The sequence below is a fragment of the Vipera berus genome (assembly GCF_964194415.1).
Source record: "Vipera berus genome assembly, chromosome: 2".
Taxonomy (NCBI): domain Eukaryota; kingdom Metazoa; phylum Chordata; class Lepidosauria; order Squamata; family Viperidae; genus Vipera; species Vipera berus.
The window spans coordinates 122,425,233-122,450,488 of record NC_138203.1 but is presented as its reverse complement, the minus strand read 5'-3'; the positions used below and the strand labels follow the sequence as shown (position 1 = coordinate 122,450,488).

Sequence of the window (25,256 nt, the reverse complement as noted above, 5' to 3'; positions counted from 1 at the left end):
AGACTGGGCCTATCAGTCTGGGCATTTGGGTACAGATATTTCAATTTCCAAATGAAGCAGGAAACAAATGTATGATTACGCTGCCATCTTCTGTCTGATTCTCTCCAGTCAGCTACCTCATTCCTTCATGCAGCCAGCAGATGTCTGGGTGCACCACACCAACTGCAACTATGGATTGGATAAGTGGACCAATAAGGAAAAGGTGAGAAGGAGATGGCAGAAGGATTTCGGCTGCTGTTTAGTGTAAGATATAAAAGTCCACATTTCTAGAGTCTGGATGGCGATGCTATTTGGAGCCTATTTAAACAGAAGTGAACGCAACAGAAGCTTCCTTTTTATTGTACCACAGTGTGTGTTTTTTTTCTGGCTAGGGAATGCAGGCTGGGATTTCTGGGAGTTGAAGTCCACACATCTTAAAGTTGCTGAGTTGAAAAAAATAGTGCTGTACCACCACCTCAGAATACACACGGGGTTTACAAGAGTTGCGTGTCTGAAAGGTGGGCTGCAGGGGTATTAGTGCTCTGTGTGCAGCTTTGTGTGAAATAAGGCCAGCGTTGAGATAAGTGACTTCCCTGCTTGGAAAAACTGCCAGACTTCCTGAGTATGGCTTCCGCTTGAATTTCTTCATCCAACATATTGACAAACATTAGGAGCTGGTCCCCAAGGAGGAGCACAAATGCAACGTGACAAATGGAAAGCAGAGGATAAAATCCTGTCCCTGTGCTGTTCTCTTAACTGTATCTCATTGAAGGTTAGGACTGCCCCATGCAGTAAAATATGTGGGCCTCCAATGGGCACTGAGTTTACTCTTATGGGGCAGTAACAACTTTGAGTAGTGATTCAATATGCAGAACAACCCAAAGGGAAAAATGAAAATCCTTTTTCTAGCATTGCAGTCAAGCTGCTAAGCTGCTATTAACATTTTTAAAAAAAACTCAGAAAATTCTTTCTTCTCCTTTCATTGCATCCAAATCAGCCCAAAATGAATGCATAAAAATCAAAAGTGGAGGGATTCGATCCTGAATCAAGAACCTTAATCTTTTGGGCTTTGTCTGATTTTTATACAATAGAAGTGATGAAAAGAATGGCCTCTTGGGAGACAGGGAAAGCAAATTCTTAGAAAAGATTTTCCTGATCAAGTTTGTCTCTTCAGATCAAAATGTTTCAAGGAAAGGAATTAGAACACCCGTTAAAAAGTTGCTAACAAATATAGCTCTTTCCCCCTCTAGTGGCTCAAATATATATTGAACTTAAAACGGTGAGACCATATTTAGGCCTAGTTTAAATATGTGTGAAGCTCATACAGAGTATAATAAAAATTCCACCTCCTTTTTTCCCCCATCTTTCTCAGATGAAGCACTGACTTTATTGTATTAATGTTACATTATTTAGAACAACATTAGTTCTCCAAATATAAATTTGTGAATTGGGGGATAAGCTAAAATTCGCCTCACTGGCCAACTTAATGACTTCATTTCCAAGAGCGATTCTCCTTTAGTTACTAAGTCATTTCCTTTGTCAGGTTAACAGAAAACAATTGAAAAATTTAGAAAACTGAATTTTTGCCAGTTGATTTTCCAGGCCTGTCTTCTCAATCTGACTAAAAACTGCTTAAAATTCTTTGAAATTATACTCTATAATAAAATATGGTGAGAAACAAATATTTTATCATTCTGTGACTTGAGGCTGCCTGTTCAATTTGTTTATCACATTCACACAGCCACCATCTTTGTTCGTTGATCGTTTTAGATGTGATATAGAGACCACTCAATAACTTAAAACGGCTTGGTGATGGCTGTTTGAAGTCATCCATGATGGGGGGGGGGGAAGGAAAGGAACCAGCTGGCACAATTGCACGTGGTCACACTTAATTATACACCATATTGAGCATGCTGTGCTATAGTAGGCTCTACGGCTGCATATTTCTACCTCCCATTTCATGCTTGGAATGCCTTCTGCTAGTCTGAACCATGGAAGATTACTTATGATGACCTCATACAGTCGCAGTTCTTCTCTAGCTTGGAGGAGCAAGGTCATGAGCAGCATCCTGACTAATCACTGAGCAAGTTTGAAAATGCTTTCACCTGCAGCCTGTGGGAAGGTGGGGGGGGGGGAACAGCAGTTGAAGTTTCTCAGGAGCTTGTTGCTAGGGAGACCACAGCTGAGCTGGGTGGATATTTTAAACCCCCAGACATTTTAACATTTTAGCCAGTTAAAGATTCTGAAGGAGTGCTTTTGTGGCAAAAAAAGAGAGGAAAATGAGAGGGAGGCAGTCCAGATCTCCCTGACACTGGTAGGAGATGACTGATGTTACAGGTGTAGGTTTATAAAGAAGAGAAGTGGAATGAATCAATACCTAGTTCTGCCTACCCAGGTAGTTAGTGGGGGTTCTCCTTGGTTTTACCAGAACTCCTCTCCTCTCCTCTCTCTTCCCCTTCTTCTCCTTTCTTATCTGGTGAAACTTTTTTTAAAGAAATGCACCTCTTAAATGCTGAAGCAGAATTGATTGCCCAACTGTAGGGATTGCAAGTCGGGAACAAGGGAGTGAATGGTTGGTTGTATCTTTTGGGCACCAGCTGCTCTATTTTTGTGTTTTGAATACTGTACATATGTTTTCTCTTTGCACTTACTGTTTTTTTTCCTTATAGATAATCTGGGCTTTAAACACATGCTTCTTGAAGATCTATTCTAAAACCCTCAGTTTTAGCTATAATTTGTAGTATGTTTTAATTAGGAGGATGGAAGTTGACTTTGGCCCCATATTTGGCACCTGGGCAGATTGTCCCCAGCATGGGGATGGGGGGGGGGACATCTAGGCAGAAACCTCCAAGATAGGAACATTCTGTCAGCTACCAAGTTATGGAAGAGATGGAACAACTTTGCTATATGTGCACAAAAATTAAAACTCAATGGACCTCCTCCCTTGGTCCTTCTAACTCCATATACTGTATGGCCTTACAACTTTTGTGGACAACGTGAAGTGATTCCCTGAAAAGACCTTGGAATTACAAGGCCAGAGGAAAAGGAAAAATGGAAAGAAGGTTCAAGGGCAGAGACAAAGTATTATTTTTACATCATGCTAAAAAGTGAACCATAATTGCATCTCTAGGGAAACTAAAACTTGTATCAAAAGTATCATGAGGATGACCAGTGAAAAAGGAACATTGCTTCCATGTTTAAAAAATAACTCTTACTATATATTCACTATGAACATTTCCTATTTTCTAAACACATTTTTGCTAACTTGATAAAACACAGATTTCCTTCCCACTATTGTATTCCCCCCCCCCTCTTTTTTTCCTCCCTGTGCAGCTAACTTTGAAGCAAGGAACTGCTTTGGCTTCCTTGTTTAGAATGTGCAATGAGGAGTTGTGGACAGACTTGAGGTAGGATAATTTCCTTTTTTTAAAAAATACTCAAGCTTATTTTCATTTCTCATTTGAAATTAACTGCCTTGTACTGTATCTCAGTCATACCCTAATTTGTGGTTCTTCAGATGTTCCGACTCATAAAAGCTGCAGATAGTGCAGCCAATGGTGAGAGAGGTTGCTCTGTAACATCTGGCGATTAGTGACCTTCCTACTTTTGCCCCAGATTTCATCTGCACAATCCTGGCAAGCTCTTCAAGAATGACTCTCCTATTACCTGTAGATTTTGGAGTAGCGGATCAGATCCTCTAATTCAATTGCCTGGATCTTGTTGTGGTCCAGATGTAGCTCAGTTAAGGTTTCAGGGAGGTCTGGTTGAAGAAGAGTAGGAAAATATTAGTCTTTCTAAAATCCACAGCATTCCAGAGTGCTTCAAAATAGATAAAGCAACTATAAGAAGAGAGAAGCTCTAATTGCACAATGCACTAACAATGGTTAGCCAACTTTTATAGTTCCCTGGCTTAACTCAATGGCCTGAGTTCATGTATAGCATTGAATCATCACTAACCAAATAAGCTTGTTTTGTTGAATGAACCCTGCCGTGAATGTTTTGAACTGAGAATGATACTGCAAACAGAACAAAATAGGACAGACAGTAGCAGTAATGCATTCTGAAATGCTCTGAGGTCACAACATTTGTACTGGCTTACAGAAAAGGAGAAATTTTCCTCAACAGGAGAAGAATTCCATTTCTATTTAGCATATATGAAAAAGTTTTGCTCCCAATGGAAAGCAACAGAGAAGATGGGACTTCTTGTAAAACTTCATCAGGACAATGGCTACTATGCCATTCAATGTGTCACCTCCACTACTTATGATGGCTCATCAATACCCCATAGTCGAGTTGTGTATGATTTCCAGGAAATTGCAGGTTTTGTCTCTCAGTTGTCTAATATTAAATACTTCCCATCCTATATCAACTAATATAAAACTCTCCCCATCCCATATGATCTGAAATTGGGGAACTGGGGGGAAAAATAGAATCCTCGCAGGAAAAAGGAAGATGTATTTTGGGAAGAAAAGACAAGAGTTCTAGGGGAAGAATAAGGGAAAAAAAAGAACTCTGTGTCTTATTTTTTTAAAAAAATACGGTCTCCTTCCTGCGTTACTGCTGTGTCCCTGAATTCAGATGGTACCTCTCAGTATTCTTTGAAAAAAGCAAAATAGTTCTGCACTACCTTTGGGATTAAAAGCTGAGAGAAGCCCTAGCCCTGGGTTTTATTAAGAGGTAGATATGGAGAAGAAAGAATATGGAGAAGTTATCACCTTTGGGTACACCAGTGAGCTTTGCTTCTGAGATCCTCAGGTAGTTCAATTTTAGGCCATCAAAGGCACCAGGTTCAAATCCACTGTTCTCCAGAGGATTCCCACCCATTTCTGCAAAAAGAAGTAGTTTCATATAGAACAATAGTGTTCAGCTTTATCAGATCCAGATTCACACAAGCCCTCTTCTGCAACTTATGGCATATCTTTAAAAAATTATGTATGTGTCCTCCTTCTCTCTCTAAGGTACAGGAAGAATGAATGCAAAGGGCTACAAACGTGGTAAGAGGGATACTGCACATCGTGATCAATCTTTAGGAGCCAAATGTACATCTGTTTCTATTTGATTATGGATTAGTAAGGCCCATCTCCTCCCACCCTCCTCCAACTCAACTCCAAATTTCCCTTTCTTGAACCCATTTTTTTTTCCTCTTGGAAGAGGCAAATTGTACTTGCTTGCCTGAAACACGCAGTTCCACCCTCAAAGCTTATGGAAAAGAAATGTTTATTAAATGCAAGGTGATGTTAACAGAATAAGGTATGTATATGTGATTCTACTGTATGCTTCAAATCAATTTGAATCATTTGCATTTTTAAACAAATTTATTGGTGGAGCAATTTGGGCATTTTTCTCCTAGTGGTCTTGCAGTTGCAATAAAGGCAGGGTCATCAGATGCTTTTGACTATGATACAATTATTTTTGATAAATGCCATTTCTCCCCTTGTCCTGCTAATATTGCTATATTTTTTCACCCCGGCCCCTGAGTGAGGCAGGGCAGTCTTAAACTGTCCTTAGCAGGATTGATTTTAAAATAGTGTTTCCCCTGTTACTCTGATTCTGTCCAACTACAGACTCAAGATGTATATCATCCATTGTACTTCACTCTTAATATTGGAGTCAAAGTCAGTTCACTAGTAGTGAGAATGAGCACAGAAGTTCCAGTTGGGTTTATGTAGGATTTTCCCCTCTTTTCAAGTCCCCGGTCTCCCTTTTCTGCCACCATTTGCCTATGTGCTCCCTAAAGAACAGGACAAAGTTATTTTAATTATTATCTCAATGAAAACTACATGGACATATATCCTTCTGGTTAACTATGATTGATCCTGATCTATAGGGGAGACCATATTACTTTTGAAAGCAAATATGATGTGGGAGTTACATTGGGGACTAGAGTTTCTCAGGAAAGAAATGTCAATTATATCAAAAGCCAATAGTCATCTATTGGCTTCTAAAATTGAGAAGCACAAAGCAAAATATTTGAGAATGCCGTATTTCCCCGAAAATAAGACCCAACTGGAAAATAAGCCCTAGTATGATTTTTCAGGACACTCATAATATAAGCCCCACCCCAAAAATAAGCCCCAGTTAAGATCGTCAGCCAGACAGACGCATCTAGTGCCGTATTTCCCTGGAAATAAGACCTAACCAGAAAATAAGCCCTAATGTGTCTTTTGGAACAAAAAATAATATAAGACCTGGTCTTATTTTCAGGGAAATATGGTAGTTCTAAAAATGTTTATTGAATGAGAAGCAAAACGTTTTCAAGAGGGGAAAAATCAAGAAAATCCAGTTGCCTTTTGAAAAGCAACTTTGGGACAATCATGACCTGGATGACTGACAATCTCCATACACACAAGGGGAAAGGGAGAAATGTAGGAATTAAACCATTGGGATTGATAAGAATTGATGTCTATTTCCTATCTTTACAGAGGACAGTCAACTGTTTAAGGTGTCTTCATCCCAGTATATAAAGTTATTAAGCTAGCTGTGCTGTGTCAAATGTCTAACTAGCTTCACCTGAGTTTGGGCCCTGGAGTCTGATGGTTGTGGAGAGTGTAGAGACCATGACTGTGTAGGTAATTCAGCAGATTTGCACTGTATGGGTAGACTGTTCATCTGATATTATTCTAAGAATTTTCTCTATTGTTATAGCCTTCCTAGATTCATGCAGTGCTGCAATGGTGCTCCATTCTCCCAGGAAATGCTAAACGTTATTTGCTTCCCTTTGTGATTCTTATTTGGTTTTTTAAATCTGTAATTCAGCTGGAGTTTACACCTGAAAGCGACATGGAAGAAGGGGTACACAAAGTAGTCTAACATGCCTAATAGACCCCTGAATTCATACCTATCTCACACCTGCTCCCATGCTGAGTCTGACAGATGTTTTCCCTGCCTATTGACAGAGTGCTGAAGGGTTTGATCAATGTGTATATTTAGGGCATTACCATTTGGAGCAGACTTGGAGCCAACACAATAGATGCAGGATAGGGATTAGAAGATGAGGTGGGAACAGACATTTACTGGGGGTGCAGATGAGTAGATAACAAATAAACTCAGTCACAGGGAAAGGCCCTAAAAATGTTGATGGAATTTTGAAAGAGACAATGGATATTGTTGATTATGGCATCGTATTTTGAATGAGTCAAATATGGGGGAGGTGGGGAGAACTCCTCAGCTTAACATATTCTAAAATCTTAGAAGTTTTCCAAAGCTGATCCAGGCCTATGTAAGTCCTTTCAGGAGGCAGTAGAATAATTTTGTGAATGTATTTGACATTCTAAAGTGAAATGCTCAACTTTCAGTGGATTGTGCTTTAATCTATTCTTAAACATAATGAACACAGTTAAGAAGAAAAGTATACGCAGATTCCCAGTTCTTTTGCTCATGCTTTGTTCCTAAGTAAGTAAGTAAACCAGAAATGAACACTTTCAAACTTCATCTGAAGCCAATATCTAGTTTATTCCTCCCAAATTGATGGCTTGCAAATGTAGGAACTCTACATTTGCAAGCCAGCAATTTGGGAGGAATAAACTAGATATTGGAAAGGTGAAAAAATGGTTTTTTGAGCCCTCTATTTTTGATTTTTTTTAAAAATTTGCTCATATGTTCACATCAACAATGGAAAAGGACCTCTATGCAAATTTAGCCAATTGACTATGATTTGTTAATGTTCATTCTATGCTTTTTCTCTCTCTCTCATCAACTGTATTGTGCATATCACTCTATGCATGCTATAAATTTATGCAGGGGAAGATGGTTATGAAAATGTATGCCAGGAAGGCAAATAAAGTCAGAATATAAATTGACTGTTAATGTATATTTGCATTTTGAAAACAATGGGTAACATTGGGAGCTGCAGTGGCCTTTTAGTCTAGTGTTGCTTGATATTAACCATATTTTTTTTTTAATGGACCAACCAACATGTCACACAATATTGGATGCAATTTTCTTCATTCTAGAGAACCATTCATCGGGGTCTGTGTCTACGTTTCTAAAGAAAAGGAGCAAATATAAAGTGGGCCTTTAAGAAAGAAAAGTGGGGAAAGGTGGTGATGCCTCACCAATGCAATTCATGTTGTGGAGCCCATTGAAGACAGCTTTTGGGATCTTCTTGATTTTGTTCTCATGGATCCGGAGTTCCACCAAGGAGTTGGGCAGGTTAGGAGGAATCTCCACCAAGTTGTTCTTGGAGATGTAGAGTTTCTGCAGCTTAATCAGAGGGCTAAAAGCCTTTGGATGGATCTTGGAGATCTTATTGTTCACCAGTACCAAAGCCTGTGGGTAGAGTCATAGACAGAGATGACATGTGAGCAACATTTAAGCATGTGCTGACATAGATGTAAGAAGGTGGAATCCATTATTATCCTGGCAACCCATTTTTGCAGCTAGAGAAATCTGTGAGGAAGTCCTGCAGAAAAATTAGATACCGTATTTTCCGGCGTATAAGATGACTTTTTAACCCATGAAAATCTTCTCAAAAGTTGGGGGGTCGTCTTATACGCCGGGTCGTCTTATACGCCGGAAAAAAAAACAAATCAGTCGAGCGTCCCCGTTCTTGCAAAGCCGGGCCGCCCCGCGCAACCGAGCTATCTCCAGCGTGGCTCTGGGACACGGCTGGGCGGGAGCGTCGGGCGGCTCTCCCCACGCGAAGGCGGTGCTGCCCGTCGGCTCTTGGCCCAAGGGGAGGGCCTCGCACCCGCCGGACTCACCTGTCACCAGCACCGCTCTCCCCCCTGTGGGGATGCGCTTCCGCCGGGCGGTGCTGGCTGAGACGAGCCAGCAGGCAGCCACAGTGAGCGTGGCGCTGAGGGGCAGCGGCAGGACGGCCTGGCCCAGCGCCTGCAGGACGGCCAGCAGCCCCACGCACAGCAGCAGCCGCCAGCTCACCAACAGGTCCGAGCGCAGGAGCCTCACCGCCAGGCTGCCCAGGAAAAGCAGCCACACCGAGAGGCTGCACGCCCAGTCCAGCTCCATGAGGGGCAGGGCGGGAAGCCGGCCGGGAAGAGGGACCGGGAGCCCGGGCCGAGCACGCCTCGGCTGACAGTGAGAGGGAAGCGGCACGAGTTCTAAAAATGAGGCTGTGGGTGGAGCTGCCCCGCCCTGCGCCCAATGGGAGAAGTTCAAGGCCTGGGGGGGAAGCAGGAGGGGCGCCGGCCGTGGCGGGGTGGTGGCTGCCCTCCGGCGCTGCCTGCCGCCTGGGAAACGCTGCGCCTCGGGGGCCAGCAGAAGCGCAGGAGCAGCGGGAGGGCCGGCGGGGCCAGTCGGGCCTTCGCCTCCTCTGCGACGGACAGGGAGGGCAGGGCATGTAAGTATTTTCCGGCGTATAAGATGAAAACCTTGAAAATCTTCTTAAAAGTCGGGGGTCATCTTATACGCCGGGTCGTCTTATACGCCGGAAAATACGGTACCAGATTCCCATTGGTACAAATAAGATATCTGCATACTTCCCAAGTCTGCTTGCAGATGGTAATCATATAAAGAAAGGAGCAATGCTGTAGACAAGATAGATGCAATTGTTTGCACTGGAAAAAAAAATTAAGGAATGAAGTGAGACTTGCAGAAATCTTTTAGCAGAGTATCATGATATAGAATACCGCTAGTGGCTCAAGGTTTCCAGGAAGCATAATCCCAGGTGTTTGAGAGAAGTGGAGGTTGCAAGTAGTGAAGGCCATTCATTTTGAGATGTTCAGTGTTCCAGGATCCAGTCCTGGCAGAATAAATAGATTTTAGTGCTACACCTGAAAGAAGCTACTGTATATTCAGAGTGCACCCAGCTAGGTTCTCCTGTCCTACTGATATCCATTAGAAATGGGGAGGGGGTCTTTGGCAGTACATACATAGAGGCGAAAGAGCCCTTTAAAGTCATCTTTGCGCAGCTCCGTAATGTGGTTGTTTTGCAGATCTAGTAATGTGGTGTCTGGTGAGATTTCCTTAGGCACTTGCTTCAGACCTGGAAAAAACAGAAACAGACAAGTCAGAAAAGTCAGGATCGGCTACACAGACAGATGAAGGGATATCCAGGGCAGACAGACCTGGCCAGGCTGAAACAGGATCAGCTAGACAAGGCTGGGAAGCCAAGGTGGACGGGGCCCTGTACTGTGAATCCCAGAGAAGAGGATGAATTTAGCACCTGCTGAAATTAAGGCTCTGGAGCCCTCGCTTGGCTGTTCAGCCCCACACATTAGTCACAGCCCACATTAATAAGTTTAATCTACCCAAGCAAGGAGGAAAAATATTCAAGCTCTTGTTTTACAATTTGTCAGTGAATTTTAAAAACCTTGCAAGCCCTATAAATAAATTAGCAACAAGTATTCCACCCGCTTTTCCCTCTTCTCCCTTACCATGAAGCATAATCAATGATGGTCTGTGTGTGTGTGTGTGTGTGTGTGTGAGAGAGAGAGAGAGAGAGAGAGAGAGAGAGAGAGAGAGAGAGAGAGAGAGAGAGAGAGAGAGAGAGAGAGAGAGAGAGAGAGAGAGAGAGAATATCATGAATGGCCAGGAGAACCGAAAAGGGGCAGCGCTTGCGGTCCAGTATGCTTTCCAGTTTCTTTGCTACCTTTGCAATTGTTTCTTGCTAACTCACAATGTATGACATAAAGCAGCAATGTTTGGGTTTTCCACACATCTGTCAACCAATGACGTGAGACAGTCCAGCACAGCAACATCACTTTCACAACTTGATGGTTGCAAATGTCCACAAGAAAGAGAGCATGGAGATTAAAAGCTCCACCTTTTAGAGTATCACACTGCCTTACAGTTAGCTCTGCATCAATATGCAGAGTGCATGCAATCCACCAAGTACTGTTGCTCAGTTGTACCTGGCTGATGCTATTGTACTTAAGCCACTGAACCATAGGAAATCATAAGCCGCCTTTTCAAGATTTGCTGTTTCCTCAAGAACAGTGATGGCCTGGGGACTTTCAAGAGTTGGGCTCCCCTGAATTGTCATTTTACAGAGGAACTGCGTATTTAAGGATGGTATATAGCTCAAGGGCAGAGGGCGAATGCCTTGCATGCAAAAAACATCATGTTCCTGCCTTGCTCTCTGCAGCCAAAAATGGATCACGTGGAAAAAAACTGATGGGAGGGAGGGGGCAGAGCTCCAATTGAGAGTTTGGAGGGACACTGCCACCACCAGCCAGAACCGGTGTAGATGAAACAGAAATGCCTTCAGCAATTTGATTGTCCTCTTTCTGTCTAGAACAGAACAAAAAAAAAGTGTGTTGCTTCGGGAGTTATTTTGCTCAGAAAATGGGCCACTGGCGGAATGCCAGTTCTGGGTCTCCTGCAGTGCTCAACTGGTGAGAGCTCTGATCTCAGCATTTTGAGCAGGAATGAACATGTTTGCATGGCCAGCATTGAAATATTTTGCAGCAATTGGAGATGGGAAATGAATCCATGCAGAAGCATCCTCTCGCTTTTTCCCAACTCAGATTATGATCCGGAGCTCCACATGTACAATATCCCATGAGCTTTTCCATAACTGTCTGTCCTTCCTCCTCCTCCTCCTCCTCCTCCTCCTCCTCCTCCCTCCCTCCCTCCCTCCCTCCCAAAAAAATCTTATGATCTGCACTGACAAGCTGTGCCTTGGTTCTGATTAAAACAAAAACATGTCAGCATTCCAAGGAATTCTTCTCTCTACGTGGGTGAAACAATATTGGCAGCTGAGTCACTTCTTCATTAGCTCAGTGAAATACAGTCCTGAGCCTTGGCACAACAGTCTTATTCTGATCTGAGTTCTAGATCACAATAAACTATGCTGTATAATGGGTTGCTACCGGTATTACAGTCACAATATCCTAATGTGGATTCGCTGTGACTCTGCCCACATATTGCATTCATCTATTTACCCTGTTTATAGTCACACAATGCTAAGTCACACTTCGTAAATCTGATGTGGCTCATACATGATTAATGTGCCAGAAGCAAGCTTTTATTCAAGGCTACAAGAGGGATGAGGAATAAATACTGCTTCTACACATGCCTGAAAAATATTCACAGAATTGTTGCTGCTGTGTTAAAAGTATGTGGTAAAGATCTCATGTTTTCTTTATCAACTGCATTGGAGATGCCTTGTCTGCAATGAACATTAAATTCTTGAAAAAACTGCATCTGTTGAATGTCTGCTTGTCTGTCTCTAATTTATTCTCTAAGTCTTAACTATTAATTTACAGTGATTAAAATGGCCTAACTCGCGACACCATGAAGAAATCCTGTTGCACAGCTCAGAATTATCAATAGTGAAGACTTGTATTTTATTTTATTTTACCTTGACCACTTCAAACAAGGCCATTAATGGGCTGGCTCAATGAAGAATGAATAAACTACTGCAAATGACTGTTTCAAAAAACTGGAAGCAAAATAGAGGTTTTCAAAAAAGTAAATTACCTGCTCTGAAGCCTTTGTGAGTTTCACAAATACACAGATAATCTGTCAATCAGAATTTCATTCCTAGGCACCCTCTTCTTCTTATACAAGAAGATAGAACTGTGTCGAAATAATGCATTCAGATATAGCTGCGCATTACACACAAAAGTCATTGAAAGGTTAACATTAAAATAAAGATGTTCCCTCACATTTATTGTCTGAAAACCTTGTTTAAGTAATTTTCTTGGGTAATTCTGGCTATATCTCAATCTAGGGATGGGAAAAATTGCTTCACATTCTGAGTCTGGTGACTTGGCTATCCCTAATATGACCCTCACACGTCCTCCTCTGTAATTTGTATTAGATTATACAGGTAGTCCTCACTTAGTGAACATTCAAAGTTACAATAGACACATCCCCCCAGAGCTTCTTGCATCCCACTTCTGGAGTTCCAATGGCCACACACCCTGTCATCATGTGATCACATTTTGGGCACTTGCCAACTAGCTTCCATTTATGGCGGTTTGCAGCATCCCACAGTCACATTGCTGCAATTTTTAGTGTTTTTTTGCCTGTTTCTGGCATTTACATCCAGTTTCTGGCAAACGCCCCCCCTCCCCCACAGATTGAAGAAAATGGGTTCATTTAATCATCAAGGCATTCGCTTAACAACCCCTGCAAAAAGGTTGAAAATTCAGTCATGGTCACCTCGTGGTCCTCTTAATGATTGCCTTAATGATACTCAACATACATCTGTAACTCCAGGCTCGATTTACGTTTGTACATCAAGGATTACCGGTAAATGCTTTGGAATCAGTGTGGCCCTCTGCACAATCTGAATAGCACAGATATGACTGAATCTGGATTTCTTGATAAATCTCTGGGTGAGCTGTAATAAGAAAATCTGAGTCCCTACTATTTGACTGTAGCAGCAACAAAATCAATAGATTGGAATTAAGAGACAGAACTGTCAGCTCCATTAAGTTCTGCCCATGAAAACAAATTTCTGGACTCCAAATCCTTTGCTTTTTTTAAAAAAAAAAAGTGCATATATTTCAACCAAGGCTCTAGTTAAAGGGTTTTGTTGGGGGCGGGGGCGGAGGGAGCTTTAGTTAACAATGAAACTAAAAATCACGTAACCCTGAAATTTGGCTATCATTGCTAAAGGAGATACATACACATGTATGTACCTAGATACATATATGCACATTGTTCTAACCTTGGAAACGGGCTAAAATCCAGAACAATAAGATAACATTAGGAAGCGGCTCAGGCAGATTCCCCCCTGATTTATTAGGGTATGAGAAGGAAAAGGAGTCTCTTGCAGGACATTCTATCATAATTATTAGTTTTTGTTAGTTTCCATCTCTTTAATTTAAAAAATTGAATAAAGTTTTTTTTGTTTTTGGTTTTTAAAAAAGACAGTCTCTCTCTCTCTCTCTCTCCTAGTGTTTCAATAGCAGTCACAGATGGGCATGGCCCTTTGGGTGGGTGTGGCCAATTGGTGGGCGTGGCTGCAGTGGTAACGGCAGACTGGGTGGGACTAAAAAGTTCAACCAATCAATTCCAACTTTGCGAGAACTTTTTTTTTCCCCCGCAAGAAGTTGAAATTGATTGATTGATTGAACCTTTTTTTTTCTTGCACACAAGGCCTAAAGCGAAAAGGTTTTATAAAACCCAGCTGAAGGCCTAGGACTGGGGTGATGGCGCGGGTGCCCACAGAGAGGGCTCTGCGTGCCACCTGTGGCCCCTGTGCCATAGGTTCGCCACCACGGATTTATACAATCTTGCACTTTTTACACCTGCAAAACACCTGTTCAGCTGAGAAACACAAGTGGAAAATAAAGAGCATCAGGACAGCTTTAATTCCACCCTCATCCCAAACTTTTTTCTGTTGCCAAGGCAAGGTCTGTATTCCCTGTAAGGGAGGGGTGTCAAACTCAATTTCATTGAGGGCCACATCAGCATTGCGGTTGCCCTCAGGGGGGCGGGTGGGTATGGCCAGGGTGGGCGTGGCCTACTGGCTGGGCGTGGCTAGAGTGCTTATGGCCTACTGGCTGGGCGTGGCCAGCTCTACATGGTTTGCATCAAGGGTGCCTATGGGAGCCTGGGCAGGAGTGGGACAGATATGAGGGTCTCTGGCAGAAGGAGGATCTCTGGCCCAGGGCCAAGGCAGTGGCGGCCATTCCTTCACTGTTTACAGGATGGCTTCGTGGGCCACATGAAACCTCTTTGCGGGCCGGATCCGGCCCCCGGGCCTTGTGTTTGACATGTCTGCTGTAAGGGAAGACCAACTATGGTGAAATGAAATCAGTGGAACAAATAATTTGAGACTTCAGTAAAGTCTGCCATGTATTTCACAGAAATATCTTTGAATGTGAAATGCAACTTTGAGCAGGTACAGAGAAGTGATGCTCAAGTGCCTCCTTGTTCCATTTTGCAACTACATTAATAAATTAATCTTAGGTTCATCTTCTTTAAAGTTTAAATATAAGAGATAGTTTCCAGATTGTAAAGACAGTTCTGGAGACCGTAATGTTAACAATCAGCTGTGATGCTTCTCCTTATCAGCAGAAACCCAAAATCTCCACCCTAACAAATGCAGAGATTGTTTCTAAAATATTATAGTTCCTGGAATTCTTGTAAAACTATCCCTTTCATTTCAGCAAATCTTACTTTGGAAAGAACAATTGTAAAGTCGCGTGCTTCACATAGAGACGGACACAGAGCTGGGGTAGAGATGAGTTTATTCTGAACAGAACGAACTGGGGAAACAGGGAAGCCTGGTGTCTATTTGTACCTGCCCAGGTGGATGGCATCCAATCAGTTCAAACCTGGGCTTTCTGCCAGTGCAGGTGACAATGGGTGTAGATCCTGGCTTCCCACCAGGCTGACCATGCCTGGGGCTGTCAACAGCTTAAGTCATTAGGCTTATCCTGAGTGAGCAGTCATCGCCCGGAGCTGTCCAGCCCCTCTGCTGATCTGCACCATCAGCCTCCTGCTGTGCTGTCCTTTGTGTATGCTGGGAGGCATACACTGCACCCCTTCCCCCATAGTGAGGATGATCCTCTGTCATTCCTTCTTAACTATATACAGCTTATTTACAATTTTTACATTTAACCCTCCAGATTCCTCCTCCCCCCAGGCTTAAGAGCGAACATAATCACTGAGGTAGCTGGGGGCTCTGTGTGTCCTGTTTGATCTTCTCAGGCTTGGCTCTGTAGTGGTTTCGGTTCTGCTTCCTGTTCCTTGGTCTGGATGTGTTGGTCTGATTTGTGTGTGTGCATGTGTTTCTGTGTTGGCTCTTTGTGACCTGCTGCCCTCAGGCTCTTGCCTACTTTCCTTGTCAGCTCCCTGCCAGGCAGATGGATGCCCCAAAACCCTTCCTGCTGTTCTTCTGGGTGACTGTGACTGTGGCTGTGTGTGTTTGTGTTTGCTCTGCCTCCTCCCTTGCTGTTTCCATTGATTCTCCACCCGTCCTCTCAGGGGCTCTCTTCCTTAGTTGATCTAAGTGTCTCCTCCACAGGAGTCCCCCCTCCACCCTTACTCTGTAGGAGAGGGGGCCTGTCCGTTCCACCACTTCACCTGGCACCCATGGATGGCCTGTGCTGTAATTTCTGGCCCAGATCTGCTCCCCTATGTTGAAATTGGTTTTGAGGGTTGGGGGTTCTGTGTCTGCTGATACCCTGTCTGGGTGGAGTCTGTCTAACGTAGTTATGAGGCGTCTGCCCCACCTGAGCTCCGCTGGGCTCTTTCCTGTGGCTGTGCAGGGTGTTGCGTGTTGATGGAGGAGGAATGTGGCCAGTCTCTGTTTCCAGTCCCCTTGTACTATTCGTTTGAGTGCATCCTTGGTAGTTCGCACAAACCTCTCTGCCAACCCGTTACTGGCAGGGTGAAAGGGCGCTGAAGTGGCATGCCTAATCCCCAAGGTCCTCAGGAACACTTGGAAATCCGAGGAGGTAAATTGCGCTCCGTTATCAGATACTACTACATCTGGTAGCCCATGTGTGGCAAACACTCCCCTTAGTGCCTGTATTGTGCCCGCTGATGTTATGTTGGACACAGGTACCACCTCTAACCACTTGGAGTGACTATCCACGATGACTAAGAAGGTGTGTCCCTGAAATGGCCCCGCATAATCTATATGGACCCTGGACCAGGGGGTGTGAGTTTGTTCCCACTTGTGGACTGGAGCGTGTGCCTGCTCTGGGCGAGACCTTTGGCATGTGTAACATCCTGCTACCAACCCCTCTATCTCTTTATCCAACCCAGGCCACCACAGGTAACTCCTGGCCAGAGCCTTCATCCTTACCACTCCCGGGTGACCCTCGTGAAGGGACTGAAGGACTTTCTCCCGAAGTTTTGTGGGGATGATGACCCTGCTCCCCCACAGCAGGCAGCCTTTATGCGTTGAAAGCTCGTGCCTCCTCGTAAAAAATGCTGTGAACTCTGGTCCCGGTGACTTGTCCTGCCACCCGCTGCTAACCCAGGACTGAATTCTGCTAAGAATCTTATCCCTGGGAATTTCGGCTGCTATGTTGCTAGCGTCTAATGGGCACTCAGCCAGCTCCTGTATTGCTAATATCTGATTAGCAGGAGCGGGATCCGGTCCAGCCTCCCTTAGGGGAAGTCTGCTGAGTCCGTCGGCGTGTCCCATTTCCTTTCCTGGTCTATGGATTATCTTACAGGAGTATGCTGAAAGAAAAATGGACCAACGGAGCATCCTTGGTGAAAGGATCTGTGGCGTTTGCTTCTCCGTGGTGAATAATCCCAGCAGGGGCTTGTGATCCGTGTAAATGAGGAACTCCCTCCCGTACAGGTAGTCGTGGAACTTTTTTACCCCCGCGACCACTGCCAGCGCCTCCTTATCTATCTGCACGTAGTTTCTCTCCGCTGCTGACAGGGTCCGGGAATAGTATGCTATGGGAGCCTGCGAGCCGTCCTCCCTTAAGTGGCTGAGGACTGCCCCTATCCCATAAGGGGATGCACCGCACGCTAGGCAGATGGGCTGGTCCTCCCTGAAGTGAGTGACCGTTGCGTCCCCGGCTAGCATGTTCTTAAGGGTCCTGAACGCGCTTGTGTGTGTTGCAGTCCAGTCCCAGGGTGTTTGTTTGTCCAGAAGCCTGTGCAAGGGCTCCGCAATGGTCCCCTTGTGCGGCAGGAATGTATGATAAAAATTTAAGAGACCAAGGAACGCTTGCAGCTCCGCTTTGTTTTGGGGAATTGGGGCTTCCTTGATAGCCCTCACCTTGGAGGCTGACGGGTGGATGCCCTGCACGTCTATCCTGAATCCCAGAAACTCCATCTCCGTAACCCCAATTTTACACTTGTCCCTTTTCAGTCTTAGACCCACATCCCTAAAACGACCGAGTACCGCTCTTAGCCGTGATGCCAGGACATCCTCTGAGCTGGCCGCTATAAGGACGTCGTCAAAATACGGGCAAACCCCGGGGATCCCCTTTAGCGTTTTTTCCATGACTTCCTGGAAAATCCCCGGAGCTACGTTCACCCCGAATTGCAGTCGGTTTACCTGGAACGCCCCTTTGTGGGTGATGATGGTCTGGGCCCTTGCTGCCTCGGGGTCTACCGGCAGCTGCTGATAAGCCTGGGCAAGATCTAACTTCGCAAATACTGCCCCACCTTGCAGGGATGCCAGGATGCTGCTTACGGTGGGAACCGGGTACGAATGCGCACTTAACGCCCGGTTAATTGTCCCCTTATAATCTGCGCAGATTCTAATGTCCCCATTTGCCTTTAATGGGGTAACTATGGGGGTCTCCCAGTCCGCCCCATCTACTGGCGTCAGCACCCCCTGTTCCACTAACTTATCCAATTCCTGCTCAATCTTATGCTTGAGCGCAAAGGGAACTCTCCTCGCCTTCATCCTGACCGGTGGGACTAGGGGGATTAATTTAAAAGAAATCAGGGGCCCGGTGTACTTCCCCAACCGTTCGTCGAAGACATCCGCGAACTCCCTGCAGATGCCCTCCAGGGAGGTGTGGCTCTGCGTTTGGTGGATCCCGGTGATCCCAATGCCCAATGCCCTGAACCATCCTAGCCCCACAAGGCTGGTCCGCTGCCCTTCAATGACCAGCACGCTCAACTTCCCCTTAAACCCTTTGTAGTGGACCGTCACCGATGCCTCCCCCCTGACTTTAATCGGAGAGTTCTGGAAGTCTGAGAGGGTCAGTTTGGATGGCCTCAGGGGAACCCGCTGGCTGCTCCGCTTGCAGATCTCTCTGAAAGTCCACGCGGAGATAATGGATACGGCTGACCCAGAGTCAAGTTCCATTACGCAGGGGACCCCTTGAATTTTAACCCTCAGTTTGATTTTTGGAATAAGGGGTGGGTGTCCCCCGGTTTCGCAAACAGCCGACCGTCCCGCTGTGTGGCTAACCGTAAACCTCGGCGGCCGCTCCCCTGTACCTGTGGCCAGCCGGAAATCCGCCTCCACCTCGTGCAGACTGTCCCTTGGCCGGCTCCGACAGACCGCCGCGATGTGGCCGGTCTTCCCGCACGCTCTGCACTTCGCCGATTTGAAACGGCAGGTAGACCGGGGGTGCTGTCCTCCGCAGCTGGTGCAACGGGTAGACCGGTTGGAGTTCCCTGCTCCACAGCCGATGCACGGGGGAGACCGGTGTTGTCCAAGTGAGCCGGGCTGGGTAGACCTGGGGCCGCCACCGCACTGCTGGGTAGATCGGGAGCGATGGGTGCTGCAGCCGGAGAACTGGGTAGACCAGGGGCCGCTTGTTCCGCATCCGCACTCCTGGTACCGCTGCTCGGCCGTCGCTGGGCGCTGCTCCTTCACGCGGTCCCGGGAATAGGTGGTTGATCGCTGCTGGCGGTGGATGGCGTCCACCTCGAAGTCTCCCCCTTCTGCATCGTCGTGGCTGGACAGCTGATGGATGGCCCCGTTCTCCCTTGCGTCAGACTCCTCCGCTACGTCCCAAGGCTAGGAACTTCTCCTGGACGTCCCGAAGGGTCAGCTTCTGCTTGGCAAACATCTTCTGCTGCATTTTCCGGTCCCTTAGCCCGCAGACGATCCAATCCCGCAGACGGACTTCGAGGTTGTCGAAGTTGCAGAGTCTCGCCGCTTGTCGCAGGGCAGCCATGTACTGCTTCGCGGTCTCGCCTGGACGCTGGTCCCGTTTCTCAAAACGGTACCGCCAAGCTATCTCTGATGTTTCGGGCTTAAAGTGTTCCGTTAGCTTAGATATCAGTTTGCTGTATCCGACGGCGTGAATGTTGTCGGGCGCGCACAGACCGACCGCCAGCTGGTACGTCTCCATGCCACAGCTGCAGAGTAGCGCCGCCACTCTCTGTCGGTCGTCCTTGACCCCATTCGCCCGTAGGTAGCACTCGAGCTGACCTACGAACGCCTCCCACTCCTCAGGGCGGTTCCTGTTGAAGATGGGGTATTGTCCCAGTTGTGCCATTACCTCGGTCGGGGTCGTCCTGCGTCAGGTCCTGAGCTGCTGATGGGGTTTCGTCCGCGGCTAGCGTTTTCCGGAGCAGGATCCCATCCTCGTCACCAGTGTAAAGTCGCGTGCTTCACATAGAGACGGACACAGAGCTGGGGTAGAGATGAGTTTATTCTGAACAGAATGAACTGGGGAAACAGGGAAGCCTGGCGTCTATTTGTACCTGCCCAGGTGGATGGCATCCAATCAGTTCAAACCTGGGCTTTCTGCCAGTGCAGGTGACAATGGGTGTAGATCCTGGCTTCCCACCAGGCTGACCATGCCTGGGGCTGTCAACAGCTTAAGTCATTAGGCTTATCCTGAGTGAGCAGTCATCACTCAGCCCCTCTGCTGATCTGCACCATCAGCCTCCTGCTGTGCTGTCCTTTGTGTATGCTGGGAGGCATACACTGCAACAATGTTCACTTTTAGGCTGTTGCCAAAGAGGCAACTAGTTAACTAGATCTTAGCTAGTTAACCTTATACTTTATTTTAATTTTATTTTCAAGGCAACAGATTATTTCTAATCTGTCTTTCTTATTTTTAATCTTTCTATCACTGCTTAAGGTTTGAATAAATCTGCCAGCTCGATTCTGATTTTATTGTAGTGCTTTTTCTTAGTCTGAGAGTGGTTTTACTTGTGTAGATGCACCATTTATTATATTTTACTTGTTGGGAAGAGTTTGGGAAAGAACTTTATCTCTCTTTGTACATATAAGCCATATGTCTTATATATTCGGAACATTATTTAGCACAAATGCTAATAATAACAGCTGTGAAATAAATAACAAGGATGTCTTATAGCATGTCCTTCTTTGCAGGCTAGAAAATACTGGTTCCTAATAAAGATATGCTCTGACCACAATTTGTAAACATCTTATTGATTATCATGGGTTGATTTGTTGATATAGCTCATCTAGTAAAAAAAAAAGAGACATTCTACTTTGGTGTGAACCCAATCAACTGTAATTTACAATGTGGTTTAGCACAATGGATAAATCACATAGCTAGTTTCCTCTTCTGTTCTTCAGCTGCATTTAGAGTCTGCCCAAGAGGTCTTTGTTTACACTCAGAAGCTTATTTGACAGACAGAGTGGGGGCAAGGAAAAGGAAGCCAGAATGGTAGCTGTCATGGGAAGTTCTAGCAAGATTCATGAGAGGCATTGCAGATTTCAGCAGTATGTCAGTTTTCTTTATTTGTTAATACTTTGCCTGATGGAAAGATCTAAAGATTCCAGATGGTTGCTCTTATCTGCATTTCCTTCCTTCCTTCCTTCCTTCCTTCCTTCCTTCCTTCCTTCCTTCCTTCCTTCCTTCCTTCCTTCCTTCCTTCCTTCCTTCCTTCCTTCCCTCCCTCCCTCCCTCCCTCCCTCCCATCCATCCATCCATCTGCTAAAAACTTATCTAGAACTAAGGAGAAATTTCCTGACTGTGGGAAGAATTAACCAGTGGAACAGTTTGCCTCCAGAAGCTGTGAGTGCTCCATCACTGGAGGTTTTTAAGAAAAGGTTGGTATAGAGCAGTGACCAGGTTGAGCCAAAGGGAAAAGTCAAATGTGTCATAAGTCTCAAGTCTCTTCACGCCCACAAGAGATCTAAGTTCAGCCCACCTTGAATTCCATTGACTCTTATCTACTGCCAATTTGCTTTGACTTTTAGTAGTTCATATTCTTGCAAAGAGTTTAAGCTTGCAATAAACCATGATATTCATTAGCCTGGATTGCCTGATTTCTGGCATTTGACAATTGGATACCCATTTAGATTGAATGGTATAGATCTACTGCTTGCACAGGGGGTTGGACTAGAAGACCTCCAAGGTCCCTTCCAACCCTATTAGCAATACTCTGTGTTCTAATATTGTTTTTGGAACAATAATTTTGGAACAATTGTTTTATATTTTAAACTCTTTTGTTTCCTAGGTTTACATTTTCCAATCATGGACATTTACCTCTGTTCATAGCACCAGGATCTCCAGAATGAATGCTAGATCACAATCTTGCCCAACGGCTGTAATCTTTCCCTCCCCCTCAGGAAAGGGACTCACCCAGATCAGAGCATTGGACCACCCTTAGGTGGCAATGACAGCCAAAGGGACAGAGGCCTGGGTAGAAAGGAATGTCTTCTGCCTCAGATCCACTTGAAGTAGGGAGGATCCCAGAAGCCTCTTCCTCTTCTTGGACCGAGGGATCATCCATGGAGAAGTCCCAGAATCCTCTTTGTACAAATGGCAATTCACTGCTCACCAGACCCAGGAGGGGCATCAGAAGAAGGAAGTGTTCCATAGTGGGAGGTCCCAGGCTAAGATATAGAAAAGATGGGCAGAGATCAGAGTGTGCTTGGAGTTGAGATTCTCAAGATCCTCAGAATCAGAATTTCTTTATTATTGATAATAACTCTCAGCGTGGTATTATTGGGCACCTACCACAGCCCAATGCTCTGAAAGGAAGACCATAGCTAATCTTTGGATTTTTCCTGTTCCTCTTCAGTGACATTATAAAGGTGGGAGAAACCTTGCTTAAGCACATTCTACAACTCCCCGTATTACCTGTTTTACTGGTTGCTCTGCCACAGCTATCCACTCCCCCCCCTCCCGTTTCCCCCCTTCTATGAGATCTGGAGTTGCTGCCCTCCCATTCTTCTGATCCCTAGATGACCACGTGGTAAATGGAAATGTCCCTTTTTGTCCTTTTGCATGAAACTGTGGTGCAACAAATTTCTTGCTGCCATGGATATAGCCAAGACCACCATCTTCATTTTGGTAGACCAGGCTTCAGTAATTGGTGGCTAATCTGCAGGCTGTACATTGTGGCTCAGCTGACTCAGCAGACAGGAAGGGGAGAGGGAAAGGGAGGGGGAAGGAAGGAAGGAAGGAAGGAAGGAAGGAAGGGAGGGAGGGAGGGAGGGAGGAAGGAAGGAAGGAAGGAAGGAAGGAAGGAAGGAAGGAAGGAAGGAAGGAAGGAAGGAAGGAAGGAAGGAAGGAAGGAAGGAAGGAAGGAAGGAAGGAAGTGCAGTGGACTCACTTTTTCTCCAAAAAATTCAAGAGGATATCATAATTTTCAGTTCTTCCCTTCTGGTGCTAAGTGCTAAGAACAAATCTGAATTGAGTCTTATTAAGCCAATCTAGTAAGACTATAGAGTCCTGACTGGACAGCCAACACTTCTGGGCAGCCCCAGGGTGAGGGAGGTTGCAAATTACTATGACTTTATTTTTTATTTATTTCAGTTATTTACGGTAACACTGTATTTAATTTAATTTAATTTAATTTAATTTAAATAGGGAACTTTATTTAATTCATGAAACATTGATATGGATGTGGCAACCTAGTGACTCCATAACAGAATCCAGATTTGAATCAGGCACTTCCTAGTTGAGACTTTGTACAGTTAATTGTTTCATTATATGAAGGAGAAGAGACAAAATCCAAGCCCTTACGAACCAGGAGGGATGGGTGATGAGTCAGGAACATCAGAAAATGTGGGAGAGAGTGAGTATACTCACTCCAGTGTTGATTGTGCAACAAATATCTTTCAAAACTCAGGCCAGAATTGCTGGAATAATGACTGGGATCTCTGCCAATGGCCTGTCCCCCAAAGCTGGGTTGACTTGGCAACATATAGCTTAGCTTCATTCAGTCCAGGGCCTGCAAACAGCTGTAACTCTGCTTCTCTGAGGCTGCCAACTCGGCCTGCCAAGAAAGACTCGTTTGAAAGCACTGGTGGAAGATTTTGCTTTTTCTTGTTTGCAAAGGAAATGGGTGAAAAGGCAACCAGGCTGAGCTGGGGAGACCTCTTTGTTACTAAAGCCCTCTGGGCTTGCTTATTTCAATTATTAATCATACCATACTTCAACCAAAGGCAATATGTTCTCTGGCCATCACCCAGATCCTCCATCTTTCAAATCCACCTTTTTCTAATTAATTTGGGGTAGGCTCTTATCCTTGTCTCTGGGAGACAGAAACAAAGAGTTCCTGGCCCGCAGTTCCTCCACGCTGCTAATAGCTCTTTACATTTGGAGCCTCTCATTGCTTCATGCTCTGGTTTTTGACTTCTGCTTTGCAGTTGTAGGCAAAGTCTTTGTCTTTTACAGAAAGGCTGCCTTACTTTTGTTTATGTAACTGAACTAAAGCAGTTTCTGGCTGGGCAGTTGACTGGGTTAAATTTGTTCCCCCTTTTTCTGTTACATGAGGCACCTTACCCTCTAAACAGCAATCAGCCTCTGCCTCATTTCTCCTCCCATGTCGAAACAGCCCTTAAGCAGTTTTGTACTCTCTACAGTGGCTGCTTCACCCTCCAGATCTGAGTTAACCTCACATCTGGCCTGCAATATCTCGATTATCTGCCTTGGTGGTCCTCTCAGCTATTCTGCTGGGACTCTCCTTCTCTAGTCAGTACAGGATACAAAAGGAATATCCCACACGCTTTCAGTGCATCCAGTTATTTCTCCTTTTACTCCTCCTTAAAAACAATTGCCATTCATCCTTCTAACTGTTCTAGTCTTCATGATGGAACCTGCTTTTCTCCGCCATATCTTTCCTCTCCTTACTTTTAGAACTTTTCTACAACCGCAGAGGCAGCTGTTTGGTGTCTACCAGAGTAACATCTGTATTGCATCCCATGACCTTCAGGTTCAATTCAAGGTGTTGGTGATAGCCTATCCATGGCATATGGCCTGGTTTTTTATTTTTTTATTTTAATTCCATTTATATCCTGCCCTTCTCCGAAGACTCAGGGCGGCTTACAAACTTAGCAGTAGCCTTCATTCTATGTATATGCCTGCTTATTAGGGCTTTCACACACACACCCAAGCGGCATTATTACAAAGTCAGCTTAATTGCCCCCAACAATCTGGGTCCTCATTTTACCTACCTCGGAAGGATGGAAGGCTGATTCAACCTTGAGCCTGGTGGGATGCGAACCTGCACTAATTGCAGGCAGCTGGTGTTACTTAAAGACAGGGCTTTTTTTCTCATAGAACGCTCAGAACGGAGTTCCGGCACCTTTTTTGGATGGAACCTTGTAGAGTAGGCAAGGCGGGTTGTATGACATCTGTGAGTTCCGGCACCTTTTTCTTTTACAAAAAAAGCACTGCCTAAAGACTTTCTCACATGTTTTCTGCCCACCTCCCCAGTAAGATTAAGCAGAGTGGGCATACTGCAGGTCCCATCTTTGAAACAATGCATCTAAGCATGCTTTCCTTACCGTGACTCCTGTCCTCTGGAATACTAGTCCCCCTCCCTCCTCAACTTTGCATTGCCTTGATCTTGTCATCCTCTAAGTGAACTTTGAAAATAGGGTTCCCCAACGCCCCCGGGACCTGAGAGGGTTTTTTTGTTGGATGATATGCACGATCAGATCTTGTTCTTTTTTAAAAAAATGTGTTGGGTTTTTTTAACCAGTTTGACTCTCCTGGGGGATGCAGAGTCATTATTGGTTGCTTTTAGTGTAAACCACCCAGAGT

General features: G+C 45.1%; 1 protein-coding gene across 2 annotated transcripts in view; it reads right to left on the bottom strand.

Moving 5' to 3' along the window:
* The window catches only part of BGN (biglycan), a 67,200-nt gene that overhangs the window by 4,339 nt on the left and 37,605 nt on the right, over nucleotides 1-25,256 (bottom strand). Inside the window, exons 2-6 of one of the 2 annotated variants that reach the window (XM_081318819.1) lie at nucleotides 21,843-22,096; nucleotides 9,810-9,922; nucleotides 8,034-8,247; nucleotides 4,695-4,805; nucleotides 3,646-3,739 (exon numbers count right to left, since the gene is read on the bottom strand). In XM_081318819.1, coding sequence (XP_081174945.1) covers nucleotides 3,646-3,739; nucleotides 4,695-4,805; nucleotides 8,034-8,247; nucleotides 9,810-9,922; nucleotides 21,843-22,080 — 770 coding nt within the window. In that variant the 5' untranslated portion in view covers nucleotides 22,081-22,096. Of the gene's footprint in view, nucleotides 1-3,645; nucleotides 3,740-4,694; nucleotides 4,806-8,033; nucleotides 8,248-9,809; nucleotides 9,923-21,842; nucleotides 22,099-25,256 lie in introns of both variants that reach the window. The other variant, XM_081318820.1, reaches the window with a different exon arrangement.